At 41.5% G+C, this 16,780-nt stretch overlaps 1 protein-coding gene across 3 annotated transcripts in view; it reads left to right on the top strand.

The window, feature by feature from the left end:
- Window positions 1-2,662: 2,662 nt before the first annotated feature.
- Window positions 2,663-16,780, top strand: part of LOC128365399 (poly [ADP-ribose] polymerase tankyrase-1) — a 31,332-nt gene continuing 17,214 nt past the window's right edge. The window contains exons 1-28 of one of the 3 annotated variants that reach the window (XM_053326113.1): window positions 2,663-3,137; window positions 3,680-3,904; window positions 4,228-4,323; window positions 5,151-5,187; window positions 5,607-5,682; window positions 7,007-7,027; window positions 8,584-8,678; window positions 8,764-8,830; window positions 9,067-9,253; window positions 9,441-9,562; window positions 9,811-9,902; window positions 10,315-10,393; window positions 10,519-10,690; window positions 10,947-11,026; window positions 11,112-11,257; window positions 11,398-11,563; window positions 11,683-11,902; window positions 12,009-12,118; window positions 12,257-12,445; window positions 12,570-12,816; window positions 12,960-13,042; window positions 13,214-13,334; window positions 13,420-13,517; window positions 13,795-13,869; window positions 14,070-14,175; window positions 14,466-14,652; window positions 14,786-14,942; window positions 15,067-15,166. In XM_053326113.1, coding sequence (XP_053182088.1) covers window positions 2,663-3,137; window positions 3,680-3,904; window positions 4,228-4,323; window positions 5,151-5,187; window positions 5,607-5,682; window positions 7,007-7,027; window positions 8,584-8,678; window positions 8,764-8,830; window positions 9,067-9,253; window positions 9,441-9,562; window positions 9,811-9,902; window positions 10,315-10,393; window positions 10,519-10,690; window positions 10,947-11,026; window positions 11,112-11,257; window positions 11,398-11,563; window positions 11,683-11,902; window positions 12,009-12,118; window positions 12,257-12,445; window positions 12,570-12,816; window positions 12,960-13,042; window positions 13,214-13,334; window positions 13,420-13,517; window positions 13,795-13,869; window positions 14,070-14,175; window positions 14,466-14,652; window positions 14,786-14,942; window positions 15,067-15,153 — 3,816 coding nt within the window. In that variant the 3' untranslated portion in view covers window positions 15,154-15,166. Of the gene's footprint in view, window positions 3,138-3,679; window positions 3,905-4,227; window positions 4,324-5,150; window positions 5,188-5,606; window positions 5,683-7,006; window positions 7,028-8,583; window positions 8,679-8,763; window positions 8,831-9,066; window positions 9,254-9,440; window positions 9,563-9,810; window positions 9,903-10,314; window positions 10,394-10,518; window positions 10,691-10,946; window positions 11,027-11,111; window positions 11,258-11,397; window positions 11,564-11,682; window positions 11,903-12,008; window positions 12,119-12,256; window positions 12,446-12,569; window positions 12,817-12,959; window positions 13,043-13,213; window positions 13,335-13,419; window positions 13,518-13,794; window positions 13,870-14,069; window positions 14,176-14,465; window positions 14,653-14,785; window positions 14,943-15,066; window positions 15,572-16,780 lie in introns of those variants that run through there. The other 2 variants (XM_053326112.1, XM_053326114.1) reach the window with 2 other exon arrangements.

The raw sequence follows: 16,780 nt of genomic DNA, 5'->3' as shown, positions 1-16,780 counted from the left end.
TTCAGCAGCATGCACAGTTCAAAAAGCATGGTGCAAACACAGTTTCAAAGTCTCTCCTAAATGGACAGTACAGATATGACATGACTGGGGTTTACAGTCTTTTTTTCTTTTTTTTTCTTTTCTTTTGTTGCCTACTGTAGATTTGTGGAAAATTATGTAAACATTTTTACGCAAATTATTGAAGTCAAAATTCAGGTTTTGTCTGGGGGCCAAATATATTTTCTGGAGGGCCAGATTTGGTCTGCAATAAAGCTTGTACAAATGGTAAAACTTCAATAAAACATCAGTCTCTCATTTTCTTCATTATGTTCAAATTGAGGACATGATTTTCATAGGACATGCATACCCAAGTCTCAAGATATGTTAGAAATAATATGTTACGGATATTTCCACTTTGGTGTGTGTTTTGTAATAGAGCACAAATGCAGTATTAATGATATGTTTGTGGAAAAGGTGTGTGATATAGAAGGCTACTGAACAGAGGACAAACTTCTATTCTTTACAGGAGCAGATGCTGTTCATTAGTGACAGCAGTCATTTTGACAGTGACTGTAAGGTGAAGAGTGAAATTCAAAGGGTAGTCAATGCTATTTTTAGTCAACCTATCTTGGGGAGATGAGTTCATCTAGTTAATTTTATAGTTATAAAATTAGAGAGCACTTTTAAAAAAAGAAAAGTTTTAAAGTTGGCATTGAACAAATGTCAATTTAAAGGTTAATTATATTTATTTTGCAGCAATTCCAAGCACGAGTTAAGTGAAACGTGGTCCTGGAAGGGAGTGGAGGTTGGCAGGTGAACTTGAAACTGCAAGTAGTAATACATGATCAGCAAGGTGCACAGGCCATTCTGGAAAAGCAACTGACTGCACATCTGGATTAAAAGGCAGGTGGATGGATTGTTTTACTGGATATATGTAGTACTTTGACTAGTGTAGTATTTGACATCATTTTAGACATTTTATCATTTACACCTGGCTCTTCCTCACTGTCAATGTGGCCACTATGAGCAGCCAAGTGAGGATTTCAAACACCAGATGGTGTTACAGTACCAGTTTATGTTGAAATTGGTCTTAAAAGGCATTCAGCAACAAGAATCTTGAAAGATCCAGACTATACAACTTTTCCATTGAATTTCTTATTTTACGTGAATCATTGTAAACTCATCTAGTCAATTATGTCAACTTATATTTGTGAAGCCTACTTATGAGAGCAGATGGAAATTTCTACTAATTCTCCATTCAGACATCAGATCAGTTCTAGTTTAAAAAACACTATACTCTTATCAAACTTGGACTAGATTTACAAGTAGACTATAAAGAGAGTTGATCTGTGAAAAGTGTATTCTAGTTGTGAGAACTGAAAAGGGGTCCTTTCATTGTTTATTTTCATATCTCATCATGACCTTATTAGACCAGGGGTTGTATTTCCTATGAAAGGGCAGAAAAAGAAAGTTTCCTGTTAAGACCTCAAAGCTGCTGGGAGAAACTGAGACAACTCCTAAAATAAGAAAAGTTCATCCCAAGGGGGGTTGATGGGGTCGAGGTCTAAGCTCTGTGCAGGCCAGTCACATTCTTCTGTACTGAACTGGGGGAAACTTTCTTTTTCTTTTTCTTTTTGTGCAAGAATATATTGTGCTGAAACAGGAAAGGGCCTTCCCCAAATGGCTGCCACAAAGTTTAAGCACAAAATATTGTATACTATTTTATAACATTTCACCTAATAGTAAAATATATTCCAAACCAGGAGGAACACACCCTGAGCAAAAATACAAAATGTATACTTTTAATCATATGGGAAGAGCAGTTTACTCCTGAACTCTTGGCTCATTAAACTGCCTGCTACTTATGAGAGGAGCTGCTGTCAAACTTTCTCTGAACTCCACCTGTAGTTAAGGGACTGGAGGTCCATGTGTTTATTTTACGATTTCCTTTTGTTTATTTTCGCCCACGCAGCCACGTCATTGGTGACATCACCGGTGATGTCATCAGCTTTTCATTAACCGCCCTGGTGGAGTCTGTTATGTAACATCATCTGATATACATTTTTTATTATTGGTGCTGCCATTTAATCATTGGTAATGTATGGTGAAAAGACAGGCAGGCATTAACTGCTCATTTCACTAAGAGCACAGACTATAGCCAAACTAAATCACCGATAATGACAAATATCTAATAAAGTATAACTTGCTACTAGATCTCTATCCTTACTTTATGATGTTCTTACATTTTTTTGTCATCACGCAGTCGCACAAAACACCGATTGTGTGATTTTATTGCCGTTTTGTTGTTTCTAAGACGATAGGAAAGGCTAAAGTAATGCAAATGTGGCCAATTATTGTCTAAAAGGTGATGGATAAAAAGTTAAGCTGCTCTGGGTCTTGACTTTCTGAGAAATATGACAGCATGATAAAAGGCTGCATGAAACGACCAGAAGACCCAACAAAAAAAAACATGTACAGGCAATTGTATGTGTGATAATATTATGGGGTGATTTTGTTATTATGTGATCCATGGTATCTCTTAGTGTGCCTACATTGAGCAAAGTAGAGTGTTTCTCCACAGCCAGCCAGCCTCCACCAGAGAGCAAACAGCTGACAGGAAACGCCACCACTTTCACCGGAAAGGAGGACCAGCTTTTATTGTTGCCTATGAGCTGCTGCGGTAATGGCGGTGTCTCGTCGCTCCTCGCAGCAGCAGCAGCAACAACAACAACAGCAGCAACAAAGTACTTTACAGTCTCCGCCGAGAAACAGCTCTTTTTCGGGAGCTCCTCCGGCCTCTCCGCCGATGTCTCTGCTGACCTCCGCTGTCGGACCACCGGAGATTGAGAGGGAATGCAGCGGAGGCATCGACATGGCTCCGGCCTCCCCGGACCTGCCAGCCCCGGTCCTAGCGAGCAGTGCGAGCTCCACCACGACAACGTCTGGCGGCGGCGGTAGCAGCAGCAGCGTCTCAAGCCCCGGTTCTGCAGCCACGAGTCCCACCGACGGTAGCAGCGGGGTCGGTGGGGCCTTCAGAGAGTTGTTCGAGGCCTGCCGTAACGGAGACGTCTCCAGAGTAAAGAGACTGGTCGACTCGGTGAACGTAAACGCGAAGGACATGGCTGGCCGAAAATCAACTCCCCTTCATTTCGCTGCGGGTAACGACCAGCTAAGCTAATGTGATAAAAAAATATACTGCAGCACTCCTGTTTTCTAACATAATATACCTGCTAGCACATAGCTTATATCTGCGTGTTTAATAGCTATGACTGAGCTGGGGTTTTTTTTAGTATTTTCTCTTTGAAAACAGTAAAATGTGTGAATTTATAGTTAGCCGAGTTGTGCTAACCAGCTAATCTGACGCTTTCCTCAAAGTCAATATGATGACCAAATTACAACTCTCTTACGTAAATTAACAACTTAAACCACGAATCCAGAAAACTTAACCTATAATTGAACTGTCCGTAGTTTAGCAGTCTTTGGGAAACTTGCACATTTATAGGAAGAAGTGAAACACAACACACGTTTGCTTGACATGTTTAGTTAGCAACAAAATGACCTTAAATGCACTCACGTTCATGTAAATATTCATCTAAATTATAGTTATTACTATACTGATGTGTATGCGTGCATGCATGCTGCTTACGCCATCTACAACCAAAACACTGAATTATGTTAATAGTAATCTTCTTTTGGTTAGGTTTTGGCAGAAAAGATGTGGTGGAGCATCTCTTGCAGACAGGGGCCAATGTGCATGCCAGGGATGATGGAGGACTCATCCCCCTGCACAACGCTTGCTCTTTCGGCCATGCAGAAGTTGTCAGCCTCCTCTTGTGTCAGGGTGCAGACCCTAATGCCAGAGACAACTGGAACTACACCCCGCTGCATGAGGCTGCCATCAAAGGAAAGATAGACGTGTGCATTGGTAAGACTCACCCTCAGATTTGCTCAAGCACAGGCAGCCCTGTTTGACGGCTCTATATTGGCACTTGCACTAGTCATACTTTTCCATATAATTGTTGAAATTGGCTTAACAATGTATCCACAAGAATGACTTTGAGCCCTTGGTGGTGGCAGGATTAGAATTAAACTATAGAAAAATGCCAAAAGGTTTATTTCCCCACCAGTTGTCAGGTTTGTGTTGTAAAACGATGTCAGGACTGACTGGCACAACAGAGAAAATGTCTCATTTGAATAAATTAAGGGAGCCATTATTAAAATTGTCTTTCATCTGCACCTCTTTCACAGTGTTACTCCAACACGGCGCTGACCCGAACATCCGTAACACTGATGGAAAATCTGCTCTGGATCTAGCTGATCCTTCAGCTAAGGCTGTTCTCACTGGTCAGTCCCCCACAGCTGCTCATCTACATTTCAGACATTTAATCTGCATTCCTAAGGAGAATGACAGATGAGTACAGTGTGAAATTTAGCTTCATTCTGTAGATATTTAACATTACACACAACACATGGTACACATGCTTTTGTCCTGCAGGCTGGTAACCATCATAAGGTTTTTACTAGGCTCAATTGGTGATGTAAGTTTATCATAAATGTCACAGAAAGATACATATCACAACAGTTATGTTCCTATTAAAATTATATTACCCCAAGAACAAGTTCAAATCTGGTATGTCTGCAAAATATAATTTAAATTAGTGCATGCTTTTATCATCTACTGTGATATGATTATATTTAAGAGGAGATGACATGATTGAGCACCATTAACATAGAAATATTTTTGCCATTTGAGCTCTGTGTCTTAAAGCATTTGTGGTAATGTGTCACATACAAAAATGTCTTCAAATTGGAGTCGAACCCGCGGTCACATTGCAGGCTACGCATGACTACCAGGTTAGACGACATCTATGATCATTGTTATTATTTTTGGAAGGAGGGTTTGGTGGAGCTGAGGCAAGTAACTGAGCAACAGCAGGACACAGGTGCTTTGTCAACATTCTTTCGTCTTTTTTCTTCCATCATAAGCCAAGCCTTTCCACCTAAACCAAGACATCCAAAACAAGCTTTCCGGTAGTCCTCAAACCACAGCACACATCCACTTTGCCTAACCTTTCCTTTTAATTATATGCTAAAATTAAAGCCACATGATGAAAGTTAGAGAAGAGCTTAACAAGCCTGACTCTGACTTTGAAATATTTCTTTTGATCCAGGTGAATACAAGAAGGATGAACTTCTGGAAGCAGCAAGGTAAGTGTTAATGTTTGGTCATTATCGCGTATGTTTCTCAATGTTCAGAATCATAAAATGCACACATTTCTGCTCATCAGGTTTAAATTTGTCTTTCCCGCTTGAGCAGAAACGCTTAGCAGGGTTTGTAGCAATAACAGGAAGTGGTTAGGTAAACTGAGAAGCGGTTTGGTTGACAGCATCACGCAAGCTCACAATCACACCGAAGGATATTCTGGTAGTATGGGTTTAATACATGTGTGTGTGTGTAAAGGTTAAGAACACACAAAAAGCAGATTAAATAAATGCACCATTGAGTTGTAACTTGCACCTCTGATGACTAGATGATAGTATTTAATGTCTTCATTAAAATCCAGTGTAGCAGTGGTTTTGATGAAGAATACTTAACGACACCAGTATTTCTAATCATGTCATTGCAGGAGTGGAAATGAAGAAAAGCTGATGGCACTGCTGACCCCATTAAACGTCAACTGCCACGCTAGCGATGGCCGGAAGGTAAATTTGCCACCAGTAACCACAACATACAACACCAAGACAGATGTGTCTAACACTTTGATGCTACATGTTGTTCAGGGTTGCAGGGTTGTTGTTTTTTTCTACCATGCAGTCTATTAAAAGTTCATGACAGAAATAGCAATATGGCCTCTGCTTCAGAATGTGTATGTAGCAGAATGAACTTTAATATCTGACTAGAGCAGGATTAGTTTTATTACAGCAGATGTTTTTACTTTCTAATTATGCATGTGTGCCTCTGATCAGACTTTTTTTTTACTAAATCCATTTGCTTCCGTCATAACATCTGAATCTTCATTTTACGGGCTTCACTAATCATCCGCTGAGTGTAGGCGTGGCTAGTCGACTCCTGTAGCCAAACGGTTCATGTATTTACAGTGTAGAGTTTTTTTTTAGTGAGTGTTTTTTCAGGCTGGAGTAAAGCCAATGAGAAATTGGTATCTATTTAAAGACGTAAGCATCCCTTCAGAGCAGAAAGCAAGACTGCACAGTTTAGCTCGGCCTAGTCTGAACCTTGTGTTTTATGGAGGTTATCTAGCAGACTGTATTGGCATTTATTTGTGTTTTTTTTTAAACTTTTTTTAATGTGTCCTCTTTGTGGGAACACAAACATTAGTGTTTAACCTTGCTAATTTAAGTGTAGGATTGTTTTTTTTGCATTTAATTGCCGCTTCAGTCACCAGTTTATTTACTCCCACTGTTTTTGTGCGTTTGCTTTTTTTCCAGTTATTTATGTATTATTATTATTATTCGTCAAATAATCAAAGCATTTCCCTTCTTATCTGGCAGGATGCCATTTTATATCTTCTAATAACCCACAGATACTTTTGACTATTCATCAGCATAATTGCCAACTCATAAATATCCACCACTGTCACTAACTAAACACAGTATCATCACTGGCTTGTTTAATGCACTCCTAACCACATTTTCTTCAACAGCAATTCCCCAGCCTCGGTTGTAATGTATTTAAAGTCTGCATGAACTAAAAAGTCAGTATGCCAAGTGTGGATTTTTTTTAACCACCATTAACAAAAGTCGCTGCCGTTTTCACAAAGCCACAGAGACAAGCCACGGAAGAGAGCTCTCACTCACCCTCAAGCCTATTGACCCCTCTCTGTCCTGGCGTCGCACTGAATTTTCAAAGCAACCATGTTTGATGAATCGAACAGTGATTCATGACTAGGGCCTGTGTTTGAGTGACTTAAGAGGGGAGGATAGAATTTGCTGTGAAAAGAATACTGTCATTTTGTAATTTTTGTTTCGTTTTGTTTTCCGTGTGACTCTGGCAACATTTGTCGATCAGTCAACATCCCAAAAAATGCTGGTAAGTTGACCTTGATAACGGCCACTTGATTGATGCACTGTTGTGATCTCTTTTTTTGTTTTATTCCTTTTGTAATCCATTGTTTTTATTTGACCAATAAGCTGGCTGTCACTTGTTAATTGCACATCATGGACCTGGGTGTACGGGTCACTCATGTATCCTACCCTGATGCTCCTGTGCGTGTGTGTGTGTGTGTCAGTACGTGTGTGTGTGTGGCATGTGATTGGGTGAATGCGTTGGGTTGGTGTCATGGTGACAACTTCATCTTTTTTTTTGGATTTTGGAGAGGAGCTCAAAAATATCCACTGCCTGCTTTCTTCAGCGTCTGTCTTCTCCTCTGCACACTCACCCACAAAACTTCTCCAACTTTCAATCACTCACTCTTACAGCAGCATCTTGATTTTGATTTTATTTGTTTTTTATTGTTATTTAATTCATTCGTTTTTTTCTGATGATGGCTCATGCATGCCTGAAGGCCTGCCTCCCCCCTTTGCATTTTGTCAAGCAAATACGTGTCTGTGAAATGTTTGTCTACTTCACATCTCCATGATGAATCAGTCGGTATGCAGTAATGAATGAAGAAAAAAAAAAACATCTCGCCTGTCATTCTAGTGCTATGCTTGCCCTCCATGGTAATGACTTTTGATTGCTTGTTTCATCCCAGACTGAACGATGCCACCGTGATTCAACTCTGTTCTCACTCAGATTCTGTCACTTCAGCTTGAGATCTAACAGTTGACTTGCTGTTTTTTTATTAATATCACTGCATGGAAATTTTAAAAAGAATGTTATTCCTCCTTTTCGATTGCAAGCTTAACCTCAGCTATACTTTTTAAAACGGAGAGTAATTGAAGTTTGATTTGCAGCTTTGCTTAAACTAATTTATTTTTTTCTCTGCTAGAATAAATCCATTTAATTTGATCTTCTAATAGCTTGCAAATTGCTTTTTTAAAACTGTTAGCCTGCTTATTTAGTTTATTTTGCAGCCTGTTACAGTTGGGAGTCAATAGCATTTTTATCAAATCCAGCTTTGAATCTACTCCACTTATCATTTGAAAGCATAATTAAACATTTATACATTTAGATTGAACAAATCATTTTATGGACAGTGCTGGATAATAAAACAGAAGCAGCTATCGGGACCCAACTGTAATTTCTACCCATTTTGAATTTAATACTCAAGAGCGGGTTCTTTTATTGCCGGCTCACTACATAATACTTATATATTTTTTAACTTTGTAAGAATATTTTTTATTCTGCTGACCTCCTCACCAAAAGGAAGAGTAACAAGGTTAACGCTGCTTGTCGTCACTCACTCAGGTCAGACACCTTACTTACAGCAAAAGAACTGGATATGCCCACAACTCCCATTGACCTTGCATCATCATATTCATCTGCAACTCACTGAGCATAGCCTGCCATAGCACTTTTGCTTCTGGCCCTAATCAGCCGCTTGCTCCTGTGGCCATCGAAGGCAGCACACAATAAACCAGCCTTGTTTGTGTTTGTGTGTGTGCATGTGTGTGTGCGCGTTAACAAGCTGTCCTCTCTTTCAGTCTACGCCCCTCCACCTGGCCGCTGGCTACAACCGAGTGCGCATAGTTCAGCTCCTCCTCCAGCACGGAGCCGACGTTCACGCCAAGGACAAGGGGTGAGACATCACAGACGTTTGAGGAATTTTAATCTCTCATTTGGTCATATTTTATGACACTTACCCGACTGTCTCGTCCCCACAGCGGCCTCGTTCCCCTTCACAACGCGTGCTCCTATGGTCACTTTGAGGTCACAGAGCTTCTACTCAAAGTAAGACCCATGACGAGTTTCACTTCTGTATTTGATGAGTTTGGCCTTTTCAGTATCATTGAATCCAACAAACACAAACTTGCACACAAAACAAATGTGGATTTAGACAGTAAACTGTAATTTAGCAGTCTTGTTATTTTACATTGTTGGTAAAAATGCACATACTTTTAAACAAATGTCAGTTCCCTCCCCTGCACACGTGCTCTTCTCTCACCACTCTGTCACCACCGCTGCAGCACGGAGCCTGCGTGAACGCCATGGACTTGTGGCAGTTCACTCCTCTCCACGAGGCCGCGTCCAAGAACCGCGTGGAGGTTTGCTCTTTGTTGCTGAGCCACGGCGCCGACCCCACCCTGCTCAACTGCCACAGCAAGAGCGCTGTGGACATGGCCCCAACTCCAGAACTGAAAGAGAGGCTCACCTGTGAGTCACACAATAGATAAACAGTTTCAGATTGAAAAATGTTCATATCAGCCTTTTTTTTTTTATCTACAAAATGTAACATTGTCAACTCAAATTAATAACGTGGCTGTCACTCAAACTGCATTTTTTTGAAACTCAAGCTTTGGTACAAAAGTAATTTTCTTTTTCTCTTTTACTTTCCATGTAGATGAGTTTAAAGGTCACTCACTGCTGCAGGCGGCCCGGGAGGCAGACATGGCCAAAGTGAAGAAGACCCTGGCATTGGAAATCATCAGCTTCAAACACCCTCAGACCAACGAGACAGCTCTGGTCAGTACTGAGCGGCTCAAGATCGCTTTCAAATTCAAATGCAAATTAGAATTAAATAATACTGACTCCTCATTGGCATAAAATATTCACTTATTGACAACAAAAATGTCCTGGTGTTAAATATTGAGGAAAATGTGTTGAATTGAAGGTGATCTACTAATACTGTAGCTCAGAGGTAGCAGTTTTAAACATTAATCCAGGTTTGGCCGGTCTGCTCTACATGAATTTAATGTCATTGTGTATTTTAGCACTGCGCTGTGGCTTCGCCCCATCCTAAGAGGAAGCAAGTGACTGAGCTGCTGCTGCGTAAAGGTGCCAACATCAATGAGAAGAACAAAGAGTAAGTTCATGCCATTTACTTTTAGTATCTTACATTGATTGTAAAACATAGAAACGTACAGTCAGGATTTATAACAATTAAATTATAGAGAAACAACCATACAAATAAAACACCAACCACAAAACCAAAAACCAAAGATTTGGGCCAACAGTACCATGGTGAGATTTGAACCACTTGAAAAGGATTACTGAATGAAAATGCATCTCCTGAAAAGACACAAAATAACAAAGAACTTGAAATACAGTCAATCATTGTGCTCTGTGTGAGTTTCATAAGAAAAAGTGACGTCTTCCACATACGAGAGAAGAAGGTTATACTAAGTTCATGTTCAAGCACACCACGAGTTGAGAATATAAAGCTGGGATCATGAACACTCTTAAACACACAACTTCTTGCCTGTTGTGTCTTTCAGCTTTATGACTCCCCTGCACGTTGCCGCTGAGAGAGCTCACAACGACATCCTGGAGGTGCTGCAGAAACACGGAGCAAAGGTCTGTTTCATTAACCTGCTTCAACATTTTTCACTCAAGACTACCAACTTCTAAAATAGTCAGTATCAGGAAATGTAAGCTGGGATAGCAGCAATTTCTAATCCCATCACCTCCTCTAACTCCAGGTAAACGCTGTGGACACACTTGGACAGACGGCTCTTCACAGGGCTGCGCTGGCCGGTCACATCCAGACGTGCAAGCTGCTGCTGAGCTACGGGGCCGACCCCTCCATCGTGTCCCTGCAGGGTTTCACCGCCGCACAGATGGGCAACGAAGCTGTACAACAGATTCTCAACGGTAATCACACACTGCATTTCAGTTGAAGATTGTGTGTAGTTCTTAAGCTTTAGCATGAATATGCAGTCCATCACTACTGAATTGCTATGCTCAAAATAAAATGAATTACAGTGAATGCGAATGAATTAATGGGAATTCTGGCTTTTTTAAAATGTCTCTTCAGAGGAATCTACCAGATTTAAACACTGATCGTGGTATTTCACATTAATGGGGTTCTTACTTTTCTGTGTACTTATTTTAACTGTTTTACTTTCAGAAAATGTTCCCACACGTAACTCTGATGTGGACTACAGATTTCTTGAGGCAGCCAAAGCTGGGGATCTGGACACAGTGCAAGTAAGTTCACTGTTTCCTCTTCTTGACTTTTGAAGCTCAATTAACTACATACAGTTAATTGTAATGTTGTCTCTGTGTGCATCAGCAACTGTGCACCCCTCAGAACGTCAACTGTCGGGATTTGGAGGGCCGCCACTCCACTCCTCTCCACTTTGCAGCCGGTTACAACCGAGTGGCTGTAGTAGAATACCTGCTGCACCATGGAGCTGATGTCCATGCCAAGGACAAGGGGTGAGATCTTTAGCTAACATCTAAACACATCTCATGCATTTTTATATTTTTGCTGTTTTTATTTGACGTTTTCCAGTAAGTTCACAACACATCAGCATTCTGGTGAGTAGATTTTCACTTGTGTTTTTTCCCTCCACCAGCGGTCTGGTTCCTCTCCACAACGCATGCTCTTACGGTCACTATGAAGTAGCTGAGCTGCTGGTCAGACACGGAGCTTCAGTCAACGTGGCCGACCTGTGGAAATTCACACCGCTTCACGAGGCTGCGGCCAAAGGCAAATATGAGATCTGCAAACTGCTGCTCAAAGTGAGAATCCGTCACAGTCACCTGTCAATGCAATGTCTGTCTAGATGTTGACTTTGACCATACTATAATCCTAAAAAAAATAGATAAAAAGAAAAATAATCAATCTCTTCTGTCTCCAGCATGGAGCAGACCCCTCCAAGAAGAACCGTGACGGCAACATGCCGCTAGACATGGTGAAAGACGGAGACACAGACATCCAGGACCTGCTGAGGGGTGATGCTGCCCTGCTGGATGCTGCTAAGAAGGGCTGTCTGGCCCGGGTCCAGAAACTCTGTTCCCCAGAGAACATCAACTGCAGAGACACCCAGGGCCGCAACTCCACACCGCTCCATCTTGCAGGTAATTAATAATCGCCGTTTCAGCGTGTTTCTGGGTTATCATACTTTGTGCTAATGTTACAAGAAAAGCACATTTTCTTCCTCTGATTCCCGTATCTTCTCCTCAGCTGGTTACAACAACCTCGAAGTGGCAGAGTACCTGCTGGAGCACGGGGCCGATGTCAACGCCCAGGACAAAGGAGGCCTCATCCCTCTCCATAATGCTGCTTCTTATGGGGTCAGCCTCAACAGCAAAATCACAAACACATTGATTGAAATATGTGCACAGATGATTTTATCAGCTTTAGATTAAAATCATCAAAATAGCATCAGATTTGGACACCGACTTACTTTTTTTGTCTTCTCTTCCTCACAGCATGTGGACATTGCAGCCCTGCTGATCAAGTATAATACATGTGTGAATGCCACAGACAAATGGGCTTTCACACCCCTCCATGAAGCAGCGCAGAAGGGTCGTACACAGCTCTGCGCCCTGCTGCTGGCTCACGGAGCCGACCCCACCATGAAGAACCAAGAGGGCCAGACTGCCCTGGATCTGGCCACGGTAATGGATTCTGTTAGGCAGACATCATCAGACTGGGACCATAATGATAGAAAAGATTATTCTAGTTTCTGGAGCTTTTTATCAGCCTCACTTTCAACCAGTTATTCTTTTCTCTCCCGTTAAGGCTGACGACATCAGGGCCCTTCTCATGGACGCCATGCCACCAGATGCTCTGCCCAGCTGTTTCAAGCCCCAGGCCACAGTTGTCAGTGCCTCCGTCATCTCCCCCGCCTCCACGCCATCCTGCCTGTCGGCCGCCAGCAGCATAGACAACCTGGCAGGACCGCTCACAGAGCTTGCCGCCGCCGCCGCCGCAGGGTCGTCCGGAGTAGCAGATGGAGCCACAGGCACTGATCGCAAGGAAGGAGAACGTAAGTTTCTCGGTTCTACCTCTTCACCCATTGATGCTACACTCTCTAAAATTGGAGGAAACAGAATATTTAGGATTTGCAACAACCCTGTTTTATGTTTTGATTAATTTTCATTTAACTCTACTGTGTTTGGTTTTTTACAGTGGCAATGCTGGACATGAACATAAGTCAATTCATGAAGAGTCTGGGCCTGGAGCACCTGAGGGACATTTTTGAGAGGGAACAGGTCAGTAACTGAGACATGTTGTCTTAAACACCAACTTTAATGCTGAAATTTTAAGGCAGTGGGTTTAGAGAGGGAACATTTCATTTATTTCATTTACCTGTTCAAAGGGTGTTGTGTTGATTGAACTGTTTGTCACCAATTGATAAACCAGCTGTTATTCCCTTTTCTCAGATCACCTTAGATGTCCTGGCTGACATGGGCCACGAGGAGCTGAAGGAGATTGGGATTAACGCCTACGGCCACAGACACAAGCTCATCAAGGGTATTGAGAGGCTGCTGGGCGGCCAGCAGGGTGAGGAGGCTATGTCCATGGACATTTTTAAATCTGACTGAGGGGGGCTTAAATGTAACTGTACTACTGTTTATCTTTTTTCCAGGTGCCAACCCGTACCTGACATTCCATTGTGCCAACCAGGGCACCATCCTGATAGACCTCGCCCCAGACGACAAGGAGTATCAGTCTGTGGAGGAGGAGGTGAGTTGATTTCAATGTCTTACACTTTGATAGTGTGATTTAATGAGTTTTGTATTGAAACAGAACAGAATATTTACCTCACAAACTTCACACATTTCCACAAATGTTTACCCTAATTGTGTACAGTAGCTTGCTTACGACTAAGGCCAGAAATTGTAATAAACCATTAAAATAATCATATCTCAGCGTAGCATATTCAATGAATATTCAATGAAAGCTTTGCCAGGCTGGTCGCTGCAGTATTATAACAGATGTTTGTGTTGTGTGTGTCCCTCAGATGCAGAGCACCATCAGAGAGCACAGAGACGGGGGCAACGCAGGCGGCGTGTTCAGCAGATACAACATCATCAAGGTCTGAACCAGGAGTCTCTCTGAACCTCTTCTCTCTGTTTGATATCAGGCAACTGATGACTCACTGTAAACAACTCTGCTGTGTAGACAGAAGCTCCAATGAAAACTGCTCAACAGCAGTTGACATATAATTCTAAATGTGAAGCAGACGTGGCATCAGACGTCTTGTTTTTAAATGTGTGTACGTGTTGTGGTCCACAGATCCAGAAAGTGGTAAACAAGAAGCTGAGGGAACGTTATACTCACAGACAGAAAGAGATCGCGGACGAGAACCACAACCACCACAACGAGCGCATGCTGTTCCACGGTAATGACCCACTGTCACATCATCTGTTTGTTTTAGCGTCATGTCCATTTATAGTACGGTCTTTAAAAGGTTTAATTATCTTAGCATGTGCAAACTTGAGAGACTGTCACAGATCATATCCACATATATCTAAAAATCTGCACTGCATTGATTAAATGCATCTGAGCAAAGTATTGATGATATTAATCTACAATGCCACCAAGTTAGGCAAGTGAGTGGCTTTAGATACACATTCTAGTAGATTTATTCTGTCATTAATCACAAATCTCTGTTCTCACATCTTCTTTCAGGTTCCCCGTTCATCAACGCCATTATCCACAAAGGCTTTGATGAGCGCCACGCTTACATAGGAGGGATGTTTGGAGCCGGGATCTACTTTGCTGAGAATTCCTCCAAAAGCAATCAGTATGTGTACGGCATCGGTGGTGGCACGGGCTGCCCAACGCACAAAGACCGGTCCTGTTACCTGTGCCACAGGTGATCTTGACTTTTAAGAGTTTACTGAATTTTGAATTTCACAATGCCACAATATTTTGGTAGGAAAATTGTAATGTTGGTGGATTTCTATGCATTATTTGGCTGACCTTTCTTTTCTCTTTCATGCTCTCAGGCAGATGCTGTTCTGCCGAGTAACTCTGGGAAAGTCTTTCCTGCAGTTCAGTGCCATGAAGATGGCTCACGCCCCCCCAGGACACCACTCAGTGATTGGGCGGCCCAGTGTTAATGGTTTGGCCTATGCGGAGTATGTCATCTACAGAGGAGAGCAGGTAAATATGAAAAAAAGCATCTGCAAAATCTCTGCCTCCCAAATACTGTAAATGCTGTTATCTTAAATACTTGAAACACTTGTTGTGTCACGGTCGCTAATTTCTCATCTTGTGTTTCCTTCAGGCCTACCCAGAGTACCTCATCACCTACCAGATCCTTAAACCGGAGACTGCAGCCCAGTCTGCTGCAGGAGCTGAGCAGAAGTCATAGTTACTTCAACTCTCACACACACACAAACACACACGGACTCGATGCTCGTTATCTTCTCCTTTGTATTGCAAATGCCTAAAAACCTTTTTATTTACGAAAAACACATTTCCAGACTCCTATCCAGTAGAATCCATGGTGACCAGTGCTTCGTGAGCAGATATGCTGTATAATACTCTCCTACTCGTGGTGATGACACGTCCGTTTCCACTGTTTGTTTGGTTTTTAGTTTTTTTGCATCGGCTGCATGTTAACACAGAAGCATGTAAAGCCCAACAGCGCGTGTGGGTTAGTTATTTCAGTATCCCCCTCTCCCTCCTCACAGATCAGGAGAAGGCGTGTAGGGACAATGAAGTTATCAGCATTATAATACCATGTGACTGTGGAGAATCGCCTCACTTCTATACATACACACACACACACACACACACACACACACATACACTGTCTCACTATCAAAGCCTGAAGCCTGTGGACTACTACTACTGCCCCACCGTATCTGAGTTCATCCTGTATAGAATGGCCTCTGGTAACTGTGATTTTAATGCTAATGTATAACACTACCAAACAGGTAAAAGTGCATTGTTGCTTTGCTGTAATGCTGACTTTCACCCCGAGAACACTACACTGTTTTCTTTTTCTTTTTCTTTTTTTAGTGCTTTTATCCAGGACTGGACACGCTCAGTTGAAAAGGACACTTTGTCAAATCACAGACGTTGAGACAGTTTTATGGACATTACAATATTGATTTTGTATGAGCTTAAAAGCAACATAAGGCATCATAAATAACACAAGGGTATCCTACAGGTGCAGATGCTGTACATTTTAAAGGCATTATATCAGACTGCTTCATCACAGTCAAATCAGCTCCATGTTGGAAATGTGCATGTGATGCTTTCCAAGTTAACAACAGATAGCCAGTGAACTCATTTAAAGCACCCTGTCGTCGCCATGGTCTTACTCACAGACATCCCACGCATAAGGATTTGCACTTTGACATAGAAACCTATTTAAGTTATTTTGAATTTAAATTGCAAATTTTGCGGGAAAAAAATATTTGTACAGGTTGTGTAAATGGTTGTGTATAACTGTAAGCTGTTTAACAGTATCTTTTGAGTTCAAATGTAAATGACATCTGAATTTTTTCCTTTCATGTCTTCTTGATTCTCCCAAGTTTTTTTTTTTTTAAATAAATGTCCCATTAACAGCTCCTAGTCGTTTAATGTGTCATAAAAATCATTTTCATATGCTGTCAATCTGACCACAGAGACTTTTAACTTCTTTCTTTGTATTTAAATGTCTGGTATTAACCTGATATTAGAAGTATTTGTTAATGGAAATTTAATCATTTTCAAGTTGTTAATTGAAGTGTGTGTGTGTGTGTGTAAAATTATATTACACATATTACTCAGCATTATGTCTTCAAATATGACTGGAGGAGGTCTGTAAAGCGTTATTCTGGGTTCATATTGGTACCACTATAAGAATGGGTCAAATTAACTTTACAAATCCGTTATGAATCATATTTACCGCCTTTCTGAAGCTAACTCGAAGAATATTATTGGCACATATTACTAGTTCTAAGATAATGATTTTGTCTATATGAATCATCCAACTTTATGAAAAATGT

The sequence above is a fragment of the Scomber japonicus genome, chromosome 9 (genome assembly GCF_027409825.1).
Source record: "Scomber japonicus isolate fScoJap1 chromosome 9, fScoJap1.pri, whole genome shotgun sequence".
NCBI lineage: Eukaryota > Metazoa > Chordata > Actinopteri > Scombriformes > Scombridae > Scomber > Scomber japonicus.
This window is presented reverse-complemented; position numbering and strand designations above follow the sequence as displayed.